The 27,817-nt window shown below is 48.2% G+C and overlaps 1 protein-coding gene across 1 annotated transcript; it reads left to right on the top strand.

Annotated features, from left to right (window-relative positions):
• The first annotated feature begins 13,256 nt into the window (after positions 1–13,256).
• On the top strand, positions 13,257–25,111 carry Cd300a (CD300a molecule). Its single transcript, XM_029483054.2, has 7 exons — positions 13,257–13,458; positions 16,421–16,777; positions 17,844–17,949; positions 20,915–21,012; positions 22,510–22,547; positions 22,933–23,043; positions 24,361–25,111. The coding sequence occupies exons 1-7, from the start codon at positions 13,389–13,391 to the stop codon at positions 24,520–24,522; spliced, it is 942 nt and encodes a 313-aa protein (XP_029338914.1). The 5' UTR covers positions 13,257–13,388; the 3' UTR covers positions 24,523–25,111.
• The last annotated feature ends 2,706 nt before the right edge of the window (positions 25,112–27,817 follow it).

Genomic DNA, 27,817 nt, shown 5'->3' with positions numbered 1-27,817 from the left:
CTTGGAAACGTCTGATCTTTTGGCTTCCATCTCCCGAGTGCTGGGATTAGCAGTGTGTACTGACATTTCCAGTGTATGTAGTGTCCAGGATGGGAGCCAGTGTGCTGTGCACCCTAGGCAAGCAGTCTACAGCTAAGCTACAGCCTCAGCCCCTCCTCTGCAATCTTCAAGAGATCCTGTTTATTGTCCTCTAGAGTTCCTCAAGGGGACAGAGATCAAATAGGGCAAAGGTGCAGGGCTGGGGTCTAGCACCTCTGGGTCACTTGCCTGCCACTCTCCTGTGTCACATAGATGGAAAGCCATAGTTGGTGACTCACCGGGTCACTGGGATCTGGGCTCTGATTTTAGCAGCAATTTTCACCTTTTAAGGCAATCTTTCCCCCCCCTTGTCTTTGTTTACATGTTTCCTACTGCACCGCGGACTCCTGGAAAGGAGAAGTTGCTGTATTTTTATCTCTACAATCCCGATCCCATCTTTGAGCCCAGAGCCTGGCATAACAGGGGAAGTCATGAAACATTTGTTAAACAAATAAGCAAGGTTGGGTATCAAGTGCCACCTGGTGGAGGCACACAGATTCAGGCTAGATCAGTGGACCTGCAGGGCTGTGTCCTGGCAATGCTGTTTGGCTTGGTGTCCAAGTGTGGGGTCAGATGGTCAAGAGAGTGAGGGGAAGGAGGAGGCTCTGTCCACTTTGAACAGGTAAGGTGAGGCATTCACTGTGATCAACTGCACATACCTCTGTAAACATGGGGAGAGGGGCTATGCACTGAAGGCCATGGAGGGAGGTTAGGAGATGACCCAGCTGCTAAAGTGCTCACCAAACAAGCGTGAAAAATCCAAGCTCCATCCCCAGAGCCCACATAAAAACATAGGCATGGTAGCCCATCCGTGGTGGCACAAACCTTGGAGCTCAGCATTCACGAGGCAAAAGCAGGTAGAACTCTGTGAGTTCGAGGCCAACCTAGCCTACAGAGCGAGTTCCAGGACAGCCAAGGCTACACAGAGAAACCCTGTCTCAAGCAAGCAAGCAAGCAAGCAAGCAAGCAAGCAAGCAAGCAAGCAAGCAAGCAAGCAAGCAAGCAAGCAAGCAAATATACAGAGATGATATCTTATGCAATGTGGAAAAGCGTTCACCTGTTAATAAAGAGCCAATTGGCCTATAGTTGAGGCAGGAAATAGGAGGTGAAACTTCTGGTAGGAAGAGAGGGTTCTGGGATAGAAGCTTGTGGGAGGATTTGCCCCGGGGAACCCTAAGGAGCACAGACGCGTGGAACCTGAGCAGAGGTAACTAACTGGGCATGTGCTTTACATAGAATGGGATAAGTGGGTTATTCAGTTAGGAGCTAGTTAGAGAGCATGTACAGCTTTGGTCTAGGTATTTGTAAATATTTAAGAAGTCTCAGAATTGTGATTTTAGCGAACAAAGTGGACAGGTGGAAAATCCTGAGATTACAGATGGCAAAGCCCACTAAGACACACACACACACGCACATGCACACACACCTGCACCTGCATACACATGCACATGACCATACATACCTGTACATACCACAATACTAAATAATTATAAATAAAGAAGGCAATAGAGATAGCAATAACCAGAAACCCTTCTGGACTATGGTTACTATAGACAGATAGCCTCATTACTGTAGAAGGAAAAGCTAAGGTTCAGAGAGGTTAGAGACTCAGCCAAGGTCACACAGCTTATTCAAAACCAGGTGGGATTCAAAATCCTAGGCTATGCTGGGTGTGGTGGTGCAAGTCTTTAATCCCAGCGCTCAGGAGGCAAAGTCAGGTGCAACTATGTGAGTGTGAGACCAGCCTGGTCTACAAATTAAGTTGCAGACTAGGCAGGAATACATAGTGAGACCATGTCAAACAAACCCCAAAAGCCTAGGCTAAGCCTTCTATCCCTTTTCATTTATTTTTTGGTTTATCCATTTTTTAGAACTAGCCTTTTGGCCCTGTCGGTGGTTCTAAGGTGTAGCTGGTACACCAGGTTCCACAAGCTCAGACATTTTTGTCAAGTGAAACCCCTCCCTCTAGGGACCCCGGCCTTCTCTGGAGAGAATTTTGGTGATCTGGTAGTGAGAAGGATCCCTGCCTTAGAACTAACAACGGAGTTTGAGGAGTCCCATTTGAAACCCCCCTTACTCTCCACAGGCCCCGCCCCACCCCGCAGGCCCCATGGCATCCCTAGGCATGAACAACCATTAGGTCAGAGCCTCCAGGAGCAGTGCCTAAGGTGATTTGTGTGGGGATTGGCCCAAGTGTAAGTGGCTTACTTTCGTCATCTCTCCTCCTCCTCCTCCTCCTCCTCCTCCTCCTCCTCCTCCTCCTCCTCCCCCCTCCTCCTCCTCCTCCTCCTTCTTCTTCTTCTTCTTCTTCTTCTTCTTCTTCTTCTTCTTCTTCTTCTTCTTCTTCTTCTTCTCTCTCTCTCTCTCTCTCTCTCTCTGTCTCAACAGTATAAACACTTGTTCAGAAAAAAGGAAAAATATAATTTCCAAGAATGCAAAGGAATCCAAGGTAAAAATACCCTTGTGGTTGTTTCTGAGACAGGGTCTTGTGTAGCCCAGGCTGGTTTCACACTTGCTATGTAGCAGAGGATAGCCTTGAACTCTTGATCTTCCTAGCTTTAACTTCCATATGCTAGGATTATATGTGTGCACCATATGCCTGGGAAAATGCTAGACGCTTATTTTTGTTGTTTTGTTTTATTTCTTGGAGCCCATGTTGGCCTAGAACTTGTACTAGGCAGCCCCAGCTGGTCTTGTACTCATGGTTCTTCTGTTTCAGCCTTCTGAGTGCTGCTGGAATTACCACCCTGTACCTGGTTGGGTACAGATTTTTTTTTTAAAATATTTATATATTTATTTTATGTACATAAATGCTCTGTTTCACACACACCAGAAGAGGGCATCAGATCCCGTTACAGATGGTTGTGAGCCACCATGTGGTTGCTGGGGATTGAACTCAGGACCTCCGTAAGAACAACCAGTGCTCTTAACTCTGAGCCATCTCTCCAGTCTGAGCCATCTCTCCAGTCCTGGGCACAGATACTTTTTAAGAGCTCGCCAAAGGACTCGAAAGTGAATCTGGATTTGGGTTTTTGCCAGTGTGGTCAGTGAGACTGGGAAGTGGAGTTCTGCTTTGCCCAACAGAGCCCTGCCCAGCTGGGCCACTTCTCCATTCTGAAAGTGGGGAACCTTAGCAGCTCCTTGCCCCCCCCCTTACCCTGCAGTCAAACACATATTCTCCCCTACTCTCATTTTTAGATTTATTTTTATTTTATGTGCACTAGTGTTTTGCCTGCGTGTACATATATCTGTGCGGGGGTGTTGGATCCCCTAGAAATAGAGTTACAGACAGTTGTGAGCTGCCATGTAGGTGTTGGGACTTGAACCCAGGTACTTTGGAAGAGTAGCTTCTGCTCCTAACTGCTGAGCCATTTCTCCAGTCCCCCAAACATATTCTTAAGGAGTGAGTATTCCTGTAAGCTGGGAGCCTTAGGATGTTAGGTATTGGACCCAGAACCCAGTTTATAGGGAAAGACCAAATCAAGTCTTGCCCAGGGGGCAGGGCAGTGTGGTCCACTTCCTTCATTTGCCTTCTCAGGCCCCAGGCAGTTGAGCAGGTGTCCCTCTGGGCTGCACCTGCAGCCCAGCCCCTCCCTTCTTCCGAAGCAGTCCAGCAGGCAAGACAGCCCAATGCTTTGCTCACCCCAGAAGGCTGAAGCTAGCTAGCTAGCATTAGGTGGGTCACAGAGATACTGGTCCTACTGGGGACCCAAATAGCCTTGGTTTCACTGGTTGCTAGGCAGGGACCTGAGAGACTCCAAGTGTCTCTCAGTGTCATTCAGAGAGACCTCAGTGTTCCAGCTCCTTTCTGGCTGGGCTGGAAGACTCTTCTCACATAGCCTTTCTTAACTGCCCCTTAGGAGGTCTCAGGTCCTCTTTCCAATGTTTGATGCTCCTGGGGTCAGGCAGGAGGTGGGAGTGGAGGATGCTGGGGTCATCAATGCTATACCCCTGGATACACCTGCAGTTCCTATACAAAAGCTTCTGCTTTCTCAGAGTTGACCAGCAGATGGCGACAAGGACTGCTTGTGGCTTTCTGGGGTCTCACCTAGGGCCCAAGAAAAGCCCCTTTCCTTCCCTTCCCCTTCCCCTCCCCTCCTCTCCCCTTCCCCTTCTCTTCCCCTCTCATTTCCCCTTCCTCTTACCCTCCCCTCTCTCTGTTCCCCACCCCCTTTTGAGACAGGGTCTCACACATTGCAGCTCTCAATAGATAGATCAGGCTGCCCTCAAACTCATGAGATCCACCTGCCTCTGCCCCTGCCCCTGCCCCTGCCCCTGCCCCTGCCCCTGCCCCTGCCCCTGCCCCTGCCCCTGCCCCTGCCCCTGCCCCTGCCCCTGCCCCTGCCTCCCCCAGGGCTGGGTAGGATTAAAGACCTGCTCTCCCACATTTGGCAGAACTCTCTTTTCTTTTTTGTTCTTTTCTTTTTGTTTTTTCTCTTTCGAGCTGTGGACTCTACAGACTCTACAGCCAGTGGCCATGTCCTGAATTGTAGTCACTGGACCCTGGCTCCCTTGGGAATCACGTGGGAACAGATAGATCTCCCCAGGTAATGCTCATGCTACTACTTGTCTGTTTCTGGGTTTAGCCATCTGGTCTACCCCAGCCTCATTCTGTTTAGGCCCAGTTCCTGTTCATTCTCTTCCTCCTCCCTGAATCTTTAGGTCCATACCTGGGATTGTGCTGAACCATGTGGTCTTCTGCATATAACAGCAGCAGTCTTCACAGCAGCTGGGCCTATTGTAAGAGACTCTCAAGAGGAGGCTGTTAGCCAGATGTGTTGGAGAATACTTTTACTTCCAGAACTTGGATAGCAGAGGCAGGTAGATTTCTCTAAGTTTAGGGCAAACCCAATCTACATGGTGAGTTTCAGGCTGGCCAGGGCTACATATGAGACACTGTCTTAAAAATAAAAATAAAATAAATGAATAAAATAAGATTTAAAAACATCGAGCTATTAATGACTGATATTTCCTCATAGAAATGTGTGTGTGTGTGTGTGTGTGTGTGTGTGTGTGTAGGGTCACTGGCTTTCATTTCTAGCCATTTGAGTTTAATTCTTCCTTAACTTCATATGGCCTGGTGGTCTCTGGAAGAGCTAGAGTGTACAGACAGGGAAAGTCTAACTGAAACAGGCAAGGGGTAAGGGCTTCATCTATGCAGCCATGGGAAAGTCCTCTAAGATCCTTTCCAGTGATGTGACTGTTTTGGGGTCACAGAGGATCCTATAAGAGACCTTTCAGCATCTACAAGTTGGGCTTTGGTGGCCTCATGCTTTGGTTGGTTGGTGGTGATATAAAAGGAGCTTGCTCTGCCAAGGAAGAGTCCTGGAAACACACACACACACACACACACACACACACACACACACACACACACAGAGAGAGAGAGAGAGAGAGAGAGAGAGAGAGAGAGAGAGAGAGAGAGAGAGCAGATGGAGGCAGACAGGCAGCAAGGGTTAATGCGAGAAGGACTTGACATCAGAGGAGTCCAGCCAGGCCAGCCCCAGCCAGTCCTTCTCTGGGTTCCACTGAGAAGCAGCCCCTCAAGGCTGGCTGAACTGCCTCCTGACTGGAGAATTAGGAGTCCAGTTCCTTCCTGGAGGATTTTAATGGTTTTGGTACTTAGCTTATCCAGTCCTGTGGGAAGTACAGGACTCACAGATAAGCCTTAGGGGAATGAAGAATGTTAAACATAGAGGGTTGACTTTTCAAAGGGAGGCATGTATAATTTGTTTTCCACCCAGAAGGCTGGGACAGGTGTGGTTAAAAGCCTTGTTACTTTTGAAGAAAGAAGATCATACCAGATCCTCTCCCAGACCCTTATCAAGAGCTTGTCAATCTATAGAGCCTGCCTTTATTGAAGGTATCACATGTAGTCAGTCTATAGAATCCATCTTTATGGAAAATGTCACATGGACTCTTCAGAGAGTTCACTGTAGCCACATCTTGCTTTATAGTACACACAGGACTGAATTAATTATCACCAGGAAAATGTTCACCATATTGTGCTATACTTAAATATGTCCAAAATAAAGTACTCGGGATTAGACTTCTGAAGCTTGAACCAACACTGGCTACTGAGCCATGTTGCGCCAAACTATCTTCTTACTTCCTGTGGATCGTTATTCTGTTGGCCATGGTGGTCTCTCTCTCTCTCTCTCTCTCTCTCTCTCTCTCTCTCTCACTCACACACACACACACACACACACCCCTCTGTGTTTCTTCCCCCTCTGCAGGCAGAGAAGTAACTCTCTGGAGCACTCACTACTGGTCAGAGTGGGAAAGTCCCCAAATGGACAACAAACTCAGAAGTGAGGAGAACAGGATGCAGCCAGTTTGGGGAGAGCTGGGGAATGTGTCTCTTATTGATTTAGCTTTTAAACATTTAGCCACAGGGTTGGAGAAGTAGCTTGGTTGGGAGAGTGCTTTTCCACCATGCACAGAGCTCTAGGACGGATCCCTAGCACCTCATAAAACTGGGCATAGTAGTGCACACCTAACCCAGCACTCGGAGGGCGGAGGCAGGAAGAACAGAAGTTCAAGGTTATTCGTCCTTCCTGACTCCAAGCAGATCAGGGACAAGGGATGGTAAGAGAGAGTTTCCCTTTGTGTGGTGTCTTCCCTCAGGTGAGAAAGGAGGAAATAGCAGTGGTTGCCATAATGCTGAGGCCCTGGGGTATGACAGTCATTTCCTGTGAGGCTTTCTATTTTCCTCCCCTAGGCCTCCACTAGTCAGTCTCTCCACTGTGCTCCTTGGACATCAGCTTAGGTACTCCCTGCTGCTTTCTTCCAGCCAGCCAGTCGCCCATGCCCTGTGTGGCCCATTTCCAGGGAGTCTTGGCAGGGGAATTTGGGTTAATAGAATAGATATGGAATTTTGCAAGTCAGTCACCTGTACCTCTGAGTTTAAGTAGAGATAAACGTAGGTGTATAGCTAGCTTCAAACTTGTGATCCTCCTGTCTCAGCATCCTGAGCTTTAGGCATTTGCTATTACACCCCTTAGTTTCCTTTGTTCTGCTCCCCAAAGACTCATGAAGTAGGCAGAGTGAGTAGAGCTTCTATTTTTGCCCATGAGGCCCCCCTCCTCCCTTACACACACACACACACACACACACACACACACACACACACACACACACACACAGACACACACAGCTCCGAGCTCCACTCTTCCCTTCCCTTCAAAGACGCCCCATTGTTACAGTTGGGGGATCTCCCCAGGGGCAGGTGGCCCTCTCTGACCTTTCACCTTCTACCCATTCTGTGGAGGGAGTCCTGACAACTATCCATGACTCAGAGGCAATGTGAGGTCAGTGCTGGGAGCAGCCATTCTTTCGGATACTGCTGTCTTTGCGCATCTTAGGTTATGTGTATGTGTGTGAGTGTGCATGTAAGGGAGGTTGATCAGTGGTTGGAGGCTGCCACCACCCTCCATCCATGTGCACAGACCATCTAACTCTGGACCTGTGAGGAACAAAGTGACACTGGTCAAGTGGACAGTCTCGGGGACTTAGCCGGTGACCTCTTACACTGATATCCTGTGCCTTCATGCTATGAGCCACACCAATCCCTGCTTAAGTTGCTTTTGTCCCAAAAAAGAGACAAGTAGCTATACAACCTTATCCATCTGCTGGCCTACGTGTTCCTGTTCTTCCCTGTCATCCCGATACCCGGGGCTAGGAGGGACACATTATGGCCATGATGACCATCTGGTGTACTGTGGCTGGGGGCCAAGGGACACACTGGGCATGAGTTCAAGTTGCCTGGGCTCCTTAAGGATTTGGCAACCAAGGTTAATTCCCCAGAAATGGGCAGGGTGGTGGGTCAAGGAAATGCCCAGAGGTCTACAAGGGGCAGGCCAGCCTGGATGGTTGTAGAGTGGCCTTGGCCGCTGAAGGGAAACCAGAAATTCCCAGTCTTCAGGCTGTCCCCAGTGGAGCCTCGTCTTTACCAGCTTGTCATGTGTAGCCTGGATCTTTGCCCTGTATTGCATGTCCCAAGTCACATACATTTGGATCACAGCAGAAGCACTTGGGTGTTGGGGTATAGAAGGAAGTCTGCTCCTTCTGCTTTTCTTAGATACATGGCCACAGAGCTTTTCTTCCTATCATGGGAATTACAACCACACAGGACTGCTTCCTGTTTCCCAATGCTTGCTTGGGGCCCAGCCCCTGACTTTCACTGGAACAGTCAGAGACTCAAAGCCCTCCCATGAATCCTTGGGTATATGCAAGGGCAGGCTTGTTTATTCCAGAGAGAGATGGGTGGGAGAGCACCCCATCCCAGGTAGAGGGAACACCAACAGACCCCCTCAAAAGAATTCTGTCAAGTCTACCATGGTGAACCAGTGAATTTCTTGTGATTACTTACAGAGGTATGGGTGACTCAAAGATGTAAGACCATGGGGGAAGTTCTCTTGGGTGACTTACAGGCAACTATACCACTGAGGAGTCCCACCCAGACCACAGATAACACAAGAAAAGAAGCCCTGGACAACTGGCAAAACTTAAAACAGACATACCAGGAAAAGACCCAGAAAAGTATTTCCTCTTATATAACCAAGGAGGAAGGATATGGTGAAGGCTGACGATCTTGCCCATCCCTCTGTGAAGGATTCTGGTTGAAGGTCTTGGGCAGGTATGTTACAGTAATGATAATTCAAGATGGCAGCCACACTCAGCCTTGAGAAACAGCAACACAAGAATACCTTTACCCATCTTCTCGGGGGGGGGGGGGCTTCCAATGTACAGGAGTCAGTGGCCCCAATCCATCACCTCCGTACCCTTCAATGGCATCCACCTCTCATCCATTCTGAGAAGAGGCTCTGAGCCAGATGAGAGAACTGACTTCCTAAGGAAGGGCTTAGCCCTATGGTCCTGAGTTCCTCTTCCAACATCTGGTCCAGCGATGGGAGCTTGTAAGGAGTGTTGATTCCTCAGTTTCTCAATGTCCTGTGGTGATTTTCCATCATTTTAAGTCTGCCTTTGTGCCTTTGGGCTCCTTGGCAGGGTTGTTTGATGGGATAGAAGTGCCAGGGATGGGCTGGGACCAACTCCTCTTTGCAGTAGTTCAAGGTTTCTCTCTGTTCCAAGGAAAATAACTTCCTGGGGATGGTTGAAAATGCATGCTCCTCCCCACTGGATCTAACTTCCCTATCGCCTGTTTACTAAAAGCAGAGACACTTCCGCTTGGGAAGAGTCTAGGGCAGTAGGTGACAGTCATGTCCACGTAGTCTCACAATTGATACACAGCTCTTGCCCACAGATGGGCTGCTGTAGCTGACATAAACCACAGTTTCTGTGTGTGCATAGGCGTGCATACCTGTGTTCTTGTGTGAGATCGTCAGAGGATTCCCAGGGTCTTCCTCTGTTGCTCTGCACACTATTCCCTTGAGATAATGACTCTCACTGATCCTGGAACTCACCCTTTTTTTTGCAAGCCCCAGTGGTCCTTCTGGGTTTATATTATCCCTGCCCTCAGCACTGGTGATTGAGATATGTGTTGTGGGAAACAAGACTCCCCCGACCCCGACACTCTGTAGTAAATTAAAATGACTAGTGAAAGTGAAGTGATTTTTGATATTCTATAGAAAGGGATGTCAGCATGGAGAAAAGGCAAAAGGTGGCTGGTGCGCTGATCTGACACAATAGTGGTTCCTTCCTTCCTTCTTCCTCCCCTCCCTTCCTTCCTTCCTTCACCTCTTCTCTCTCTCTCTCTCTCTCTCTCTCTCTCTCTCTCTCTTTCTTTCTCTCTTTCCTTCCTTCCTTCCTTCCTTCCTTCCTTCCTTCCTTCCTTCCTTCCTTCCTTCCTTCCCAGTTGTTTTGAGTCAGGGTTTCTCTGTGTATCCCTCATTCCTGGCTATCCTGGAACTTGCTCTATAGACCAGGCTGGCCTTGAATTCAGAGATCCACCTGCCTCTGCCTCCTAAAGGTGTACACCACCTGCCAGCTAAGACAATGGTTCCTAAAGTCCCCAGTTGTGAGGAATTCCTGCCCACTTTCCCTAGGCTTACAATCGTCACACTCTTGGAGCATAGCCCCCTTCCCAAGCTCCCCACACTTTTGGGTTAGGATGCAAAGCCTTATCTAATGACTATCTGGGGGACATGAGACTGCCTCCTGTTCTAATTCTGGGCTTGTTCCCCTGGCCACTTCCCATCTCTCAGAGCCCTGAGTCAAGCAGGCGCTGTCCACCAGCCAGGAGAAGGAGGAGCCTAGCTTCACCTGCTTACCTGTGGCTCATCGATGAGCTCTGGGCATGCCTCATACTGAGAGTGAACCATCGAGATTTACTTCTTACAGTATTACCATGTCCAGATTTTTACCAGGTTCTGGGGTAAGAATCTCAAACTTAGATGCTCATGCTTTTATAATAAGCATCCATCCACTGGATCATATCCCCAGCACCCCCACCTCCTTCTTGGGTCTACATCTTAATTAATTAATTAACTAATTCATTCATCCATCCATCTATCCATCCATCCATCCATCCATCCATCCATCCATCCATCCATCCATCCATCCATTCACTTTACATTCCAGAATCAGCCCCCCTCCTCCCAGTACACCCTCACACAGAACCTCCCCCATTCCTCCCTCCTCCTTTGAGGAGGAGAAGTCTCCCTCTAGGTATCACCTCCCCTTCTACTTCTCCCTTGAGTCTGGATCTTATGTTGTTTGGGCTAGCCTCAGACTCTCTAGTAGTCAAGGATGACTTTGAACACCTGATCCTCCTGCCTCCATCTCCTAGAGCTGGGACTATGGGTCTGTACCATCACAGCTTACAAGCGAAGGGTTTTGCTCAGTGTCACTCAAAAGCAAGCAAACCAGCCACATGAGAGACTTGCCTCCTTGTTCTCTGTCTAGTCTGGGTGTTCAGGCCCACAGTAGTACCATTTACATCACAGGACATCTAGGGGATAAAAAAACAAACAAACCAACCACATTTCTGTGAATCTTACAGTGAGCAGGCTATGTAAGCCATAAAATATGACTCCTTTCCTAAGTGTTCATGTACAAGATCAATAGTCAAAGTGTCCAAGTTAGCGTCAAGATATCAGCTTGACCCATCCCCAGAGTGTTCATCTGAGGGGGGTCGCAACTGGGGATTGCCCAGATACGGTTGGCAGACGGCCATGTCTGTGAGGAATTATCTTGGTTTTGATTGATGTGGGAGGCCATCCGTTTGTCAATGGTACCATCCCTGGACAGGTGGCCTTGAGCTCTATGAGCTAGCTAGCTGATTGTAAGCCTGGGAACCAGTCAGTATGCAGGGTTTTCCCATGGTTTCTGCTTCAGTTCCTACCCTGACTTCCCTCAGTGATGGACTGTGACCTGGAAGTGTAAGCTAAACAGAACAAACCTGAACAGAACAACAAAATAACCATCCATAAATCCAACTGCACATATGGTACACATACAGACAAGCAGGCACACACATACACACACATACAAATGTTTATTTCTTCTTCTTCTTCTTCTTCTTTCCTTTTTTTTTTTTTTTTTGAGATAGGGTCACATTATGTAGCTCTGGTTATCTGGAAATTCACTAAGTAGAGCAGGCTGGCTTCACAGAAATCCTCCTGCCTCTGCCTCCCAAGTGCTGAAATTAAAGGCATGTACCACCATGTACAGTTTAATGTTTGTTTTTAAAGATTTATTGCTTTTATTTATTTGAGTACACAGTCACTGTCTTCAGACACACCAGAAGAGGGCACCAGATCCCATTAAACATGGTTGTGAGCCACCATTTGGTTGCCGGGAGTTGAACTCAGGACCTCTGGAAGAGCAGTCAGTGCTCCTAACCTCTGAGCCATCTCTCCAGCCCTGTTTGTTTGTTTTTAATTTTAGAAGTACTGTGGTGGCTTGAATGAGAATGATTCCCATAGGCTCATCGTTATGAATACTTGGTCACCAGGGTGTGGCATTCTTTGAAAGGATTAGGAGGTGTGGCCTTATTGAAGAAAATTTTCTCTGGGGGAGTGGGCTTTGAGTCCCAGTCAGTGTCTCTCTTCCTGCTGCCTGCTGATCTGGATGTAGAACTCATAGCTCCTTCTCCAGCACCATGTCTGCCTGCAGGCCACCATGCTTCCTGTCGTGATGACAATGGACTAGACCGGTGACACTGTAAGCCAGTCCCACTTAAATGCTTTTTATAGATAACACTTGCTGTGGTCATGGTGTCTCTTCACAGCAAAGAAACACTGACCAAGTCAAGTATCTAGAACACAAAGTTCCATACTGATCTTTAGTTGACTTATGATGCCATTACTATCAAAGAGTGGTGTGTTTTCTTGTTGTTGAAACAGTCTCTCCAGACTTGTGGGTTCCAGCAATGCTCCTGCCTCAGCCTCCAGAATAGTCGGATAATAGGGGTGTGTCCCTGTACTTGGCCATCAAAGAAATTTCTTCAGGATCCTGAAGCGTTGTCTTCCACCCGTCTAGCAGTGTAACTAGCAGGTGTCTTCGAGGGCACATTTGTAGCAAGAGGAGGAAAGTGTGAGATGCTGAGGAGGATATGGAAGGGAGGGCGACCTCGGGATGTCATCATTGGCATAGGGCTGCCTGCGGCTTTAATAACTACTATTATTATATGATTACTATAGTATAATAGCTAGCTATTGGGTGGCCTGTTTTACAATAAGGTCAGAGTTTCCTGGGCTTTCGTGCCATTCTGTACAAGCTGGAAGGGTTCACAGGACCCTGTGTACATGTTTGGTGTCTCCGTGGACAAGAGAAAGAGAGAGAGCTGCAAGTTGTCTGGGTCCTTGCTCAAGTTCAATGGGGCTACACAAGAAAGAAGGTCACAGCCTGGAGAGCCCCTGGTCAAATGGAAGACACATTTTCCAACACCAGAAACCCTTCAGGAATTTTTGGGGGTCCAGGCCTAGAGCTCCCAGGAAGGCTTCATAGTGGGCACCACCCAGGCAGGGCTAGCAGGCCTGAAAGCTTCGTCTCCACAAGGCTGCCATTCTACCCACAAGGAAATGAGGAGTGACTGAGTGCCAGTCAGAATGAAACCTGGCCCTGCACCCTGAGCCAGACACAAGCAGGGGTCATCAGGCTGTCATGGCAGCCTGGCAGTCATGAGATCAGAGCCTCACGGGGGTTCGTCAGCTCGCCTCGGCTCCTTCCGATTCTTTTAGTTTCTCCGTAGCTCCAGGAACAGAACTGAGAAAAGTCGGAAGCAAAACAGCTAGACACAAAGAAAAGCAGAAGTGGGCGTCTCAGAGACTGGCCGTCCCCCAGCGGGACTGAACCGTGGAGCGTCCAGCCGTGGCCTGCCTGCCGGTGACCCGTGTGTGGGAGAAATGACCCAACTGGCCTCAGCTGTGTGGCTGCCCATGCTGTTGCTGCTACTGCTGCTTTTCTGGCTTCCAGGTGAGGAAATGTCTGCCCGGGAGGGTGGGGTGCTTCGGGGAGATGCAGTGTGGGGCACTGGAATGGGGATCTCTCTGTGCACAACACCAAATGTGGCAGCTGCGTCCTTCATGTAAGGTGGATGACCAAAGAAAGGGCCGTGCTTGGGGGAAAGGGACCGGGATCTCCCTCTGCACACAGCTGTCAGAACAAGAGACAAGTCAACACACGGTGGGGGCTGGTGGCTGTCCAGGAGGGGTGCCCAGAGGATTTTTGGATGGTTTAGAATAGAAAACAGGAGGTCAGGGCAGGCGGTACCAGTATGAGTGGACAGTGGTTGTGTTGAGAGGCCCTGACAGGCACGTGCTGGTGTGGATGTGTGTGAAAAAATTTAGTCTGTCTGTCTTTCTTTCCTTCTCTTCCTTCCTTCCATCTGTCCTTCTTTCTTTCTTTTCTTCTTGGGCTCCCCCTCCTCTTTTTGGTTTTCAAGGCAGGGTTTCTCTGTGTAGCCTTGTTTGTCCTGGAACGTGCTCTGTAGACCAGGCTGACCTGGAACTCAGAGATCCACCTGTCTCTGTCTCCCAAGTGCTGGGATTAAAAGATATGCATCTTCATGCCCTTCTAGTCTCTCTCTCTCTCTCTCTCTCTCTCTCTCTCTCTCTCTCTCTCTCTCTTTCTTTTTCTTTTTTTTTAAGTTTTTTTTTCATTTTCTTTTTGGGATAAGTCTCACTGATTAGCCTTGGATCTGACTCTATGGACTAGGGTGGCTATGAACTCACAGAGACTGCCTTTCTCGGCCTCCAAAATGCTGGGATTAAAGGTGGCAACCACCACACCCCACAGACTTCTTTTTTGGTTCTTTACTCTTCGAAAATTTCATGTATGTGAACAATGTAGTTTGACCATATCTGACCTCCCTCTGATTTCCCCAAGTCCGTTCAACACATCTCCCTCCAACTTAGTATTATTTATATATATTTTAAAATAACCATTAAATGATTAGCACTGGCTCTATGCACGTGGGTATGGGGTCATCCACTGGTGCGGAGGCAACCTGCCAATAGCCACACCCCTAAAGGAAAAAATTTCTAATCCCAGTACTCTGGAGGCAAAGGCAGGCAGATCTCTGTAAGTTTAAGACCAGCCTATTCTACATAGTAAGTTTCAGGCCAGGCAGGGTTACATAGAAAAAAATCTTGCCTCAAAATAAATAAATAAAGAGAGAGAGAGAGAGTGAGAGAGAGAGAGAGAGAGAGAGAGAGAGAGAGAGAGAGAGAGAGAGAGAGAGAGAGAGAAAGCATGAAAGATAGAAAGAAAGGAAGAGAGAAAGAAAGACACTGGTTTCATCTGGTTTTACACACTTATTCACAGAGGTTTGAAAAAAAATTATCTTGGCTATTTTTCCCTTTATTTATTTGGGTTGTCTTCTTCTTTTTTCCCCCTTTGGGATTTAAGGGGATTTAAAGTGTCCTGCTAAGGGAAGTGGTGGAAAGTTAGAAAGCCAACCATCTACTGGCAGTGGAGGAGCATCCTTGCAAGCCAGGAAAGGCACAGGAGGGCTGGAAACTGCTGTTTACTTATTAAGCACGTCGGACGCAGGAGATGACTTAGTGGAGAAAGTGGGCACCTGAGTTTGGATTTCAAGCATCCACTTGAATATTGGATTTGGGATACATGCATATCCCCAGAGCTGGGGGTGCAAAGATGAGTGGAACTCGGTGCTCCTCCTAGTCTCTGTAGGCACCGTGCTCCTGTGCACATATGCACACAAACACATACACATAATTAAAAACAAATCATGGAGAGATAGCTCAGTGTTAAGTGCACTTACTGCTCTTCCAGAGGTCCTGGGTTTGGTTTTCAGAACCCGCATAGTGGTTCAGAACTGTAGAATTATTATTATATTAATATTGATCCATAAAATTAGTACAGCAGCAGTGATTCCTTAAACCTCTGCTAGTTCCCCAATAGCCATACAGGGAGACCAAGATTTATTAAAATTGCCTTGAGGCAGATACTGAGCAATCATTACTCCATTCTAAACTTCCAAGTTAGTCAGGCCTCCTCCCAGACAATATTCCCATCTTACTTGAATTTCTGTCCTCTCTTATCCAGCGCTCCTCTCCTGATGTTTTCTCCATCTCCCACCTGGCTCTCTTTCACTTCCTCCTAGAACCGGAAGTCCCACCCATTCTCTCCAAAGCTCTGTATTGGCTCGTTGGCTTTTATTGGCAAGGCAGAGAACAAATGAGGAGCATGTTTATACAAACTTAAGATAGGAGCTTTTAAGAATAAACAGCAATGCCATGTCCGGATTGAAACAAGATTCAAGGGCAGAGAAATCAACATTTGAATAAAACACGGGTAAACTTTACACGGTGTACAAAAACATTATGCCTACATACAACAACCTATAATTCTGATTTCAGGGCTTCTCACACCCTCTTCTGGTCTCCTTGGGCTCCTGCATGTATGTGTGTGGTGCATGTAAACTCATACAGGTACACACAAACACACAAATATAATAAACCTTAAAGAAAAACTTAAAAAAAACAAAACAAAAGAGAACCTTGAAACAGCGAGATAAACCTAGGTTTAGAGAGCAAACCCTCCCATTTTCCTGCCCTTCCCCCTAACTTCTCTTCCTGGTCACAGGGTCCTAAGGGCATTGAGGGAGCTGGGCATATAGCTGGCCATCTCTTCTGCTCTGACCCATATTTTTGTGGGGGTTTGGGGTGGCACATGGAGGTGTGGCTATTCTCCAGGCTCCTGAGGTGCCCAGAGCTGGGTTTGCAAACATGAGGCCTTTGTGGGTCAGAGGGACTGGGAAGATTCCAGGTGAAGGATGGAGCAGGGCAGAAGGGAAGGGTGCTGAAGGGTGATTGACTGATGGGAGGTGAAGGGGTGAATGGAGGGTGGAAATTTGGAGACCTGATCCCTCTTCTAGCTGTGAGGGTGCAGAATTGAGGTTTGTGTTTTCCAGGCTGTGTCTCTCTGCATGGTCCCAGCACCATGACAGGAAGTGTAGGTGAATCCCTGAGTGTGTCGTGTCAATATGAGGAGAAATTCAAGACTAAGGACAAATACTGGTGCAGAGTGTCACTGAAGGTACTGTGCAAAGATATTGTCAAAACCAGCAGCTCAGAAGAAGCTAGGAATGGCAGAGTGACCATCAGGGACCATCCAGACAACCTCACCTTCACAGTGACCTTGGAGAACCTCACCCTGGAGGATGCAGACACCTACATGTGTGGGGTGGATATACCATTTTTGGATGCCCGCTTGGGGGTCGATAAGTACTTCAAGATTGAGTTGTCTGTGGTTCCAAGTGAGGACCCAGGTAAGTCCCCATAATGAGCATTGTAGCATCAGGACAGCTGAAAGTGGCAGGAATTTCTGGAGGAGGAATCAGCTCAGAGCCTGGGAGTACATTATGTGTGATGAGGGGCAGATAGGGACAGAGCAACAGCCAGGGAGGCATCCTGGAGTAACTGCTTCTTGTAAGCGGGATGGTGATGGTCTGTCAGGGGACACGGGACAGAGAGAGCAGAGTGTGGCCAGTGGACAGAGATCTGTATCCTGTGGGAGTGAACCACGGAAACCAGACAGAGTTCATGGGTGTTCTGGGGGCTGAGCAGAGGTCAGTAGAGAACAGATGGTGGCAGTGGTTTGTTCAGAGGGAGCTTTCACTGGTGACATGCCAGCTTTGCAGTTAGTTGTCTCTGTCAGCCTATGACTGAGGCTGAAGGGGAGCAGACCTGGTGTGTGGTTTCGCCTCAGGAGGGTTGGGGTGGCAGCTCTGTCGTGTGTGCAAACGATCAGCTGATTTAGGAGGATGCCCCACCCGATCCTTCCTTTGGTGTGAAATCAGCTCAACACCAACCCATCGGCTGTTGATCAGGGTGGTGTGTGCCTGAGATCTTAGCACTCAGGAGGTGGAGGCAGGAAGATCACAAGTTCAGGACAGCCGGGGCTATTAACTCCATATCATACCCTGTCTCAAAGAGTAAAAGAAAGAAAAGGAAGGAATGAAGGGAAGGAAGAAGAAAGGGGGAGGGGAGGGAGAAAGGGAGAGAGAAAAAGAGGGAGGGAGGGAAGGAGGGAGGAAGAAAGGAAGGAAAGGAAAAGGAGGAAAGTAGGAAGGGAGGGAAGGAAGGAGGGAGGAAGGAAGGGAGAAAAAGAGGGAGGGAGGAAGGAAGAGAGGGAGGAAGAAGAAAGGGAGAGAGAAAGAGAGGAGGGAGGAAGAAAGGAAGGGAAGAAAGAAAAAAAGGAAGGGAGAAGAAATGAGGAAGGAAGGGAATTAGAGAGGAAGGGAGGGTAGAAGGGAGGGAAGGAGGGAGGAAGGAAGGAGGAAGCCCTTAGATACAGGCAGACTAACTAGTTCTGATCTATAATTTCATCTCCAGGACCAACACTAGAGACACCTATGGTGTCCACCAGTCTGCCTACCAAGGGTCCCACCCAAGGATCCATCACAGAGGGCCGCCATGAGCATGGTCCCGAGGGCTTGAGGTGAGGTGCCCTGGTTCCTGACCTGGAGATGTCCACCTCAGCCTTGTTGTCCCCTTAAGAGAAGGACAGGGCTACCAGAAGTGTGAGGTTGGGGTAAGGCACCTTGGTTCCTGACTTGAAGGTGAGCCTTCTCCTCACAGGGGCTTAAGTAGGTATCATGGCCACATGTTCATGTCATACCCAGCTGGCTAGAACTTCTTGTACCCTGGGCTGTAGTCCAGGTAAGGAGGCCCTAGGTCACTGACCACGCTGGCCCTGCCTATGCTGAAGGTAGGGAGAGTTCAGGCTGAGGAGGACACAGGGAGTCAGAAAAGGAGAGCAGAATGAAAGGGGCTGGTAACATCCTCTCAGGCATGGCTCAGTGATTCCCAGAATGTACCTCTTTCATACCTCTTCATGTCATCACACACCATAGTTATTCCTCTATAGCTGTGATAAAAAAAAAACAAACAAACCATAACTAAGGCAAAACTTATAATCGAAAGCATTTATTTGGAGCTCACGGTTTTAGAGAATAGAGGTCATGATCATCATGGTGGGGACATGGCAGCAGGCAGGCAAAGCATGTATGTCTCTGCAGCAGTAGCCAAGAGCTTACATCTTGAGACACAGCTACAAGACAGAGAGAGCTAGGTGGGAATGTTGTGAGCTTCTGAAACTTTAAAGCTTCTGTCCCCCCCGCCCCGCCCCCATCCCCAATGACACACCTCCTGCATCAAGGCCACACCTCCTAATCCTCTCCAAGTAGTTCTACTCACTGGGGACCAAGTATTCAAATATAGGAGCCTATGGAGGCCAATCTGATCCAAGTCATCACACCACGTTATTTTTCAGATGAATAAACTAAAGCTCAGAGCTAAGCACACTGCCTCGTCATGTAGCCGGCATACTCGTCATGTAGCCAGCACAGAAGATGCAGGGTTGGGCTCAGGCTTACATGACTCCACATTCTAGAAACTGGGGAGACACCAGCTCCACAAAGAATCTGAAAATGTCTGCAGACTCTCCCAAGAAGACTGCATGCAGTCACCAACAATCTCCAGGGTTCAGATTCTCCATTCTGACCCCCCCCCCCCCACAGGCACTGCCAATGGATTGTGGAACTGATTGGAGTTAGAATGGATCCTATAGGTTAAAAGCTCTGGCCACTTGTTCTCCTAGCTGTAAATGTTGAGGCTCCCATGAGGCTTCCTTGGGTTCAGGAATTCACTGAAGTCATTGCCCACAGAGATGGTTTTATTATAAAAGATATAGATCACAAGGAGACAATTTTAGGCACAGCAAGGCCGACTGGGAGAATCCCAAGCAGAGCCTGAGTACTCTCCATCTTAGCAGGGTCTGGGTGCATCGCCCTCCCAGGGGCCTCTGTGTGTCTCCACCAAGAGCTCCTCCCAGCTCCTTCCCAGGGATTTCACTGTGGTCTCATGAAGTAGGTACCACAGAGTGTATCTCCAGCATGTGGATGAGCTGATCTTCAGCCCCCTCCTTCTCTGGAGGCTGGGCCAGTTAGGGCCCCTGTCATATCTCAGACCACACATTGGTTTCTGGTGAGCAGCCCCATTCTGTCATCTCACCACTTAGCTATTGTACAGGCTTTTGACGTTGTCACACCAAACTGTTATCTATAAAGTTCATACTCAAGAGCCATGCCATCAAGGTACAAAAATATCAGGAAAACAAAACAAAACGAACAAACAAAACACAAAGCAAACACCCAACTGCTCCTGACACCTCACCGTATTTTAAGTAAATTTACAATTTGGTGTTGGGTTATATTTGTAACTATGCAGGGCCAAATGCATGAGACCCATAGACTAAGGCCTGGACACTCCGATGGCAGTCACTAACAACAAAGGGGTTCCTATTAGCAAATTTCCCTGCATTAGGCAGGGATGTCCAACATTTGGAGATTGTGACATAATGTTGTGGTCTACAAATGTGTTGTCCACATCCAAAGCTTCCCGGACACACATGGCCTCTCTCCTAGGCTTTAGGGACCAAGGTCTGACCTCTCCTTACTACCCCACCCCTGGAAACCTTCCCATAAGTTTTCTGCCGACCTAGAGCCACGATGTGGGTGCCTGACAAGGCGAGACGCAGGACCTAAGCGTGCTGCAGACATTCACGACAGGCAGGGCCCTGCTTTGTTGGGGCTGAAAGCTTGTGTGCAGTGTGTGTGCGTGTGCATGTGCGGGTGTGTATGTGTCTGTGTGTAAATCTGTGTGTGTATCTCTCTCTGTGTGTGTGTGAGAGAGAGAGAAAGAGAGAGGGGGGGGGAGAAGCCATTATGTTGTTGACCTTTATAAGATCTTTTAAAAAGATTTATTTATTTTATGTATATGAGTATACTGTCACTGACTTCAGACACAACAGAGAAGGATATCCGATCTGGTTGTGAGCCACCATGTGGTTGCCAGGAATTGAACTCAGGACCTCTGGAAGAGCAGTTAGTGATCTTAACCACTGAGGCATCTCTCCAGACTCTATAAATTTATTTATTTATTTACTTACTTACTTATTTTTGAAAAAAAAAAAAAAAAAAGGTCTGACTACATAGCCTTGGCTAGCCTGGAGCTCACTATGTAGACCAGGCTGGCCTTAAACTCACAAAGATCTACCTATCCCTCCTTCTTGAGCACTGGATTAAAGTTGTGGGTCAGCACTGCCAGATGTATAAAGTTTTAAAGGGTATTATTGTATGTGAGCGAGTGTTCCTATGTGCACAACAACGTTCAGGAGTCACTTCTTCCCTTCCTCTGTGGGTTCTGGGGTTTGAACCTATGACCTCAGGCTTGCAGGGCAAACTCTTTTATCGACAAAGTCATCTCACGGATTCCTTAAAAAAAAAAAAAAGACTTTATGTATTTGTTTTGAAAGTCAGGGTCTGGTGATATACTCAGGGGCTGTGTAGAGCTCTTGACTAGTATGCATAAGGCCCTGACTAAAGTACTCCCTCCCTGTAAAGGCTCCCAGTGCTGCTGTCTGTGTTAGCTCTCCTGCTGTTTCTGTTGTTGGGGACCTCTCTGCTGGCCTGGAGGATGTTCCAGAAGCGGCTGGTCAAAGGTGAGTTAGTCCCCTGTGTCTCCTGTCCCTGCTCCAGGCTAGGCAGATTCTGGCCACAGTCTTCCACCTTCCTGCTCTGTGCCCAGTTCTCAGAACAGGCACCACATTAAGAACACACCCTCAGGGCACACAAGCCAGGTGACCCTAGAGGGCAGGCCCCAGAGGTGTCCCTGGGTGTAGTGGTTGCAGACCTTTGCAGATAGCTCCCTAGAGCCTTTCTCCTGGGGCCAGAGGGGCTGCTTTCTGGAGCTGTGTCTTCTTTGCTTAAAACCTTGTATGTCTTCCCACACTCTCAAGAGACTCTGCAAGGCTCTTAGGCCTCCGGTGTGTCCAGCCTGCCTTGCTCCTTCCCACTTCTTGTGACTTTTGGTCACATGGGAGGAACCTTAGGCTCCCTTCTTCCTCCCTCCCCCTACTCTCCACCCTCCCAAGCTTCTGTTCCCACAGGGCTGACGCTAACCACATGGGACTTCCCCAAACTTGACAACCCCAGTTCTGTGAGTCCTAGCACATTTCTTTGGTGCCCTTTCACCTAGAAACACTGTGGCCCCACAATTCCTTTTTAAGAAAGATATGAGACGGGTTGGTTCATCTAATCCCAGTGCTTGGGAAGCAGAGGTAATAGGATAGCAGAGAGCTCATGCGCAGACAGTGCTACACAGGGAAGACTCTGTCTCACAGGACAAAACGAACCAGGAGGTAGAGGTGCATGCCTTTAATCCCAGCACTAGGGAGGCAGAATCAGGTGAATCTCTGTGAGTTCAAGGCCAGCCTGGACTACATAGTGAGTTCTAGGACAGCCAGGACTGTTACCTAGAGAAACATTGTCTTAAAAACGAAAACAAAAACCAGAAAATAAGCCACTGTGCTGGAGGCGTGTGAGTTCCTTCTGGTCTTTTATTATACCTATGTGATTTCTTTAAAATATTTCCCCATGTTTTAATTATTTATATATGTGGTGTGTGTGTGTGTGTGTGTGTGTGTGTGTGTGTGTAGAGCCCTTGGAGGTCAGAAGGGAGCATCAGATCCCTTGGAACTGGAGTTACAGCAGTTGTCAGATAATCACTGTGGTTGCTGGAAACCAAACTCAGGTCCCCTGGAAAAGCAGCCAGTGCTCTTAAACTCTGAGCCATCCCTCTAGCTCTTTATGTGATTTCCTAAAGATCTTGCTTTATAACCAGGCAAAGTGTCTCATCCTTGTACTCTCAGTACTTGGGATGCCAAGGCAGGAGGATTAGAGGAGATTTTAAGAGCAGGCTGGACAACATAGCAAGACCCTGTCTCAAAAACAAAACAAACAGAAACTTCATTCTACTTAAACTTGTAATTTTTCACCTAAACACATTATAGCATTTCCACTATTGTCAAATGTTCTAGGAATCCCAGACCTATGGCTGAAGTCTCCAGGGAAAGCCTTTCTCAGATAGAGTAGCAACCTCCCCACTCCATGCCTACATTGTCTGCAGCTTCACCTCCTCCCTCCCTTCCTTCCTCTAGCTGATAGGCATCCAGAGCTGTCCCAGAACCTCAGACAGGTAAGGGAGCTACAACAGGAGGAGAGCCAGGATGACTGGGTGGGAGAAGGTAAGAGGAGGCTGTAGGGGAGCTCCTGGGCTGGTAGAGGGAACTGGTCTGTTACAGGGAGATGGAATTGTTCAGGCTAGCACTTGGAGATCTAGTCACCAACTCTCACCCCAAGTTCTGTCCAGTGTGTTCCCCTCTGGCCAGGATAGTGGACTTGAATGAAGTGAGGGTCCTTGAGAGAACAGGGTGAAGGCGGAGGAAGAGTGGGGATGTCTTTATGATACCCACAATGTAGTGGGGCGGAGGGAGATGTGTTCAGAGAAGGAGGGCAGTGGGAGGGATGGGGAGGGTTGGGAGGGAGGGACTCCATAGATGATACTTCTTGACCTTCTACAGGCTTCTGAGCAGAATGAGTGCCAGTATGTGAATTTGCAGCTGCACACGTGGTCTCTGAGGGAAGAGCCGGTGCTACCAAGTCAGGTAGAAGTGGTGGAATATAGCACATTGGTAAGTTAAAGAGCCTGGTTCCCTTGGCATGAGGATCCGGGCCACGTAAGGGTACCGCATAGGGATGGGGAGGGGCAGAAGGGGAATAGGCTGCGGCTCAGGCAGTTATACAGAAGATGAGGCAGGAGGAGACTCAGCAAGAGCTGAGGCCATTGAAGAGCCGTGCGTCAGTGTAGCTAGGAGTAGGAAGTGGGATTGTTGGAGTGGCCAGAATCTATGGTCTTTGACAGTTACTACATCAAAACCAGACATTTTGCCTTGCGTTGGTTCCCCCAATACCATCTCTTTGGTATCAATTCTAGTTATAGGTGTGTCCAAGACCCACCATTTTGAGGGTCAAACAGAAGCAGAGAGAGAGAGAGAGAGAGAGAGAGAGAGAGAGAGAGAGAGAGAGAGAGAGAGAGAGAGAGAAAGAGAGATACAAACATCAAGGGCTTTCTGGGGGAGACTACTTTCTCTCCCCCCAGGCTCAGAGCCCTCTGAACCCTTATCTGATGCCCCGAGGGATGCCATAGTTTGGTGACAGGAGATGGGGGGATATATACCACTGAAAAAGTGACTCATCTAAATGAGTCCTCTCTGACCCCATTCAACCGAGGCTGCGGCTCTTGCTCCATGGGGGATGACAAGGAGAGGTTCTGTCCCATTCGGGATGACCCAAAGCGATGACTTCCTTTCACTTGTGCCAGTGTCTTAAAAAAAAAAAAAAAAAGACTCATTTATTTGTATTCCATGTGCATTGGTGTTTTGTCTGTGTATATGTCTGGGGGAGGGCATCAGATAACCTGGAATGAGTTACAGACAGTCGTGGGCTGCCATGTGGATGCTGGGAATTGAAACCCTGTCCTCTGGAAGAGCACACAATGCTCTTGACCACTGGACAGTCTCTCCAGCCCTTCATCAGTGTCTTTTGAGGATGAGTGATGGGCAGGGAACCCAGTGTCCTCATTTTCAGCAGCTGTCTGTCCATAGTTAGATGGTGCCTTGCCTTGCATCTGAAAGGCCCCTTCCTCCAGCATGTGACATGTTCTCATGTCTTCCCAGCTATGGGACCAGCAACAACCTGGCATCACCTGGTACTAATGATTACAAATCGGTTGGTTGGAAGCTAACTTCCTTTCCCCCTTGGGACAAGTCAGCCTGTGACATCAGAAGCATTCTACCACCGTGGCTACTTCTGCTGGCCATGATATACCCAGCATGGGTACTTCCCACTGTGGCTTGACCAGGTGGGCCAATGAGTCCACTTCTGGGCAGTTGAGGTCCAGGGTATGTGCCCTTCTCCTGTAGCCATGAGTCTGGGGTCTCTCTCTACAGGCATTACCCCAGGAAGAGCTTCACTATTCATCCGTGGCATTCAACTCCCAGAGGCAGGATTCTCACGCCAATGGGGATTCTCTTCATCAACCTCAGGACCAGAAAGCAGAGTACACTGAGATCCGGAAGCCCAGAAAAGGACTCTCTGACCCTCACCTGTGACTCCATGTCACTTGATCCTCTCAATGGTGACCACCAGGTTCCAAGGCTCCCTGCTGGCTGCTGCCCTCGATGGATGTCATGAGCCTCACTGGCTTCACTAAAGATGAGCAGGAGCCAGGGCTCTGTGGGCACAGTCTCATCCCACTGGCTCTCTCCTCCTCTGGGTGTGGAAGACATAGATGCTGCTCCTTTGGGGCTCTGGGAAGTGACATGGTTCGTATAGAACAGTACTTGTGTTAGTTAGCTTTGTAGTGTCAGTCCAGGAAGAACTGTGGTCACTGGGAACGTGGGGGACCCATGAGACTACAAAGGAAGGGGAGTCATGGAGGCACTAAACACCAACTCCTTCATCTCACAGAGAAAAAAACCTAAGCTCTGAGGACAAAAGCCTGGCCCGTGGCACCAAGGTCAGGGGCAAATTCCTCTGGACTCATTTTTATTTTTATTTTTTGGTTTTTGAGACAGGGTCTCTCTGTGTAGCTTTGGCTGTCCTGGAACTCACTCTGTAAACCAGAATGGCCTCAGACACACAAAGATCTGCCTGCCTCTGCCTCTAAAGGTGTGTGCCACAATGCCTGGCTTCTCTGAATTCTTAAGTAAAAGATGAAATAAAGTTTGTAATATCTTTTTAAAAAAGATTTATTTATTTATTATATGTAAGTACACTGAAGCTATCTTCAGACACTCCAGAAGAGGGCATCAGATCTCACTATGTTTGGTTGTGAGCCACCATGTGGTTGCTGGGATTTGAACTCAGGACCTTCAGAAGAGCAGTCAGTGCTCTTAACCACTGAGCCATCTCTCCAGCCCTAAAATACCTTTTTAAAGGGAGAAGAAATGGTTTAAATGATGTCTGCTACATGCCTGTAGCCCCATATTAAATCCCAGCTTTGAAGTCAAAGGAGCCTTTGGGGTACAAGGGGTTGGGAAGGACATACCAACTGCTGTTCCTGATGGAACACACAAGAGTGTTTTCTTACCAGGGTGATTTTAAACCTGCATCCAAAGATGACTGTGTTTCCAGGCTGCAGTAGCTACCAATGGTTTGATCTGCCCAAATGATTTTTCTTACAACTCTTTTTTTTTTTTTAAAGATTTATTTATTTATTATATGTAAGTACACTGTAGCTGTCTTCAGACATTCCAGAAGAGGGCACCAGATCTCGTTGCGGATGGTTGTGAGCCACCATGTGGTTGCTGGGATTTGAACTCTGGACCTTTGGAAGAGCAGTCGGGTGCTCTTACCCACTGAGCCATCTCACCAGCCCCACAACTCTTTTTTTAAAGATTTATTTATTATTATATCTAAGTACACTGTAGCTGTCTTCAGACACACCAGAAGAGGACCTCAGATCTCATTACGGATGGTTGTGAGCCACCATGTGGTTGCTGGGATTTGAACTCAGGACCTTCGGAAGAGCAGTCGGTACTCTTAACCACTGAGCCATCTCTCCAGCCCCTTCTTACAACTCTTAACACTGTGCCAGAAGCAACTCCTAGGGTAAGCTGCCCCCAGAGTGGTAGGATGATGGCTATTTGTGACTTCTTTGAATTTTTTTTTAAGACAGAATTCTTGCTGGGTGGTGGCACACACACCTTTGATCCTAGCACTTGGGAGGCAGAGGCAGGCAGGTCTCTGTGAGTTTGAGACCAGCTTGGTTTACAGAGTGAGTTCTAGGACAGCCAGGGCTACACAGAGAAACCCTGCCTCAACAAACAAACAAACAAACAAACAAACAAACAAACATACGACAGGATTCTTTATAGCCCAGGTTAGCCTTTGAACTTGCTGTGTGGTCAAGGATGACTTTTTAGTTAATGTTTTATTGCCATGAAGAGAACCCACGATCAAGGCGACTCTTATAGCAGAAAACATTTAATTGGGGCTGGCTTCTAGTTCAGAGGTTCAGTCCATTGTCATCATGGCAGGAAGGGCTTTCTTCTCCAGCCTGAATCCTTTAGATTTCAGCTCATGTACCCCACCCTCCTCCGCCTGTGCATGTGCTCGTGGTATGCACACCCAATGACTCATCCCTCCCTTCTTGTACTAATGTTCTGAGACATAAAAGGGGAAACACACATACACGGATGGATACACGCCCAAAGCCAGGTTCCACGGTGTGCAGGAAATGTGCCAGGACAGTAGGGACTATGAGTACAGCAAACAGAGCACTGATCTGCTCTCAGCTCTGTCCCAGGCCATAACCCCAAACCTACCAGTGGTTCTTTTCTCTTGAAAGAGCAGTGGGCACTGGAACACGCAGATGGGACTTAAGAGTCTTAAGAGGGGAAGTAGGGATGCTGTGGCCAAAAATAGAGGGCTGGGCCCATGAACAGCTCAGACACAAAGGTGTAGTTGGGTGACTAAACTAGACTGCCAACTAGGAGGGGTGGGCAGGGAAAGGGGAGCCCTGCTTCCCCAGTGTGAGTCACTTATTGTGGGGTGGCCCAAGTGCCAAGTACCCAGTCAGAGGCAGTTTTCATCTCCTATGGACATGTCTCTTCCTTCACTTTCTTCTCCTCATCTCCTGTTCCCTCTTCCTGCTGCCTGGGCTAGATCAGTCCAAGGGCAGCTTTCATTCATCTCTTCATTCCTTCCTTCATTCTCCCATTTATTCAACCATTCACTCACCTGCTCACCCATCCAACTGTCCATCCACCCAACCTCCCATCCATCCATCCATCCATCCATCCATCCATCCATCCATCCATCCACTCAGTATTTCATCCACTCCCTGCAGAGCATTCAGGGACCTGCTTCACAACAGACAGAAGACTGGAAACAGGGAAGCATAGGACAAAACCCCTGCCCCACATAGACTTTTGTGTTTACAGGGATATAGACATGGCCTTCTCTATTCACCCCTCTGCTTTAGGACTGTGGGCAGGGAGGGGCACTGCTTTAGATGCAGTCCTCAGTAAACAGTGAGTGGGTAGATGGATGGACAGATGGATGGGTAGGTAGGTGGGTAGGTGGGTAGATGGATAGATGGGTGTATGGGTATATGGGTGTATATGTGTATGTGTGTATGTGTGTATGTGTGTATGTGTGTATGTATGTATGTATTATGTATGTATGTATGTATGTATGTATGTATGTATGTATGTATGTATGTATTATGTATGTATGTGACAGTTTCCTGCTAAATAACTGAAAAGCTGAATGCTCCTAATTTATGCTAAAGAGTGGCCATCAGGGCTGGAGAGGAGGCTCAGTGAGTGAAAGTGCTTGCCACACAAGTGCAAGGGCCAGAGCTTGGTCCCCAGAACCCATATAAAAAGCTGGATGTGTGGT

Source organism: Mus caroli, unplaced genomic scaffold (genome assembly GCF_978045245.1).
Source record: "Mus caroli unplaced genomic scaffold, Mus_caroli_1 scaffold_13, whole genome shotgun sequence".
Taxonomy (NCBI): domain Eukaryota; kingdom Metazoa; phylum Chordata; class Mammalia; order Rodentia; family Muridae; genus Mus; species Mus caroli.
The sequence above is the reverse complement of the archived record's forward strand: the minus strand, read 5'-3'. Positions and strand labels throughout refer to the sequence as shown.

Excerpts from the sequence above, each read along its gene's own strand:
- Cd300a (XM_029483054.2), top strand. The coding sequence starts at position 13,389 with ATGACCCAACTGGCCTCAGCTGTGTGGCTGCCCATGCTGTTGCTGCTA. Across the intron at positions 17,950-20,914 it reads CATGGTCCCGAGGGCTTGAG|GCTCCCAGTGCTGCTGTCTG; the intron begins GTGAGGTGCCCT and ends CTCCCTGTAAAG. Across the intron at positions 21,013-22,509 it reads CCAGAAGCGGCTGGTCAAAG|CTGATAGGCATCCAGAGCTG; the intron begins GTGAGTTAGTCC and ends TCCTTCCTCTAG.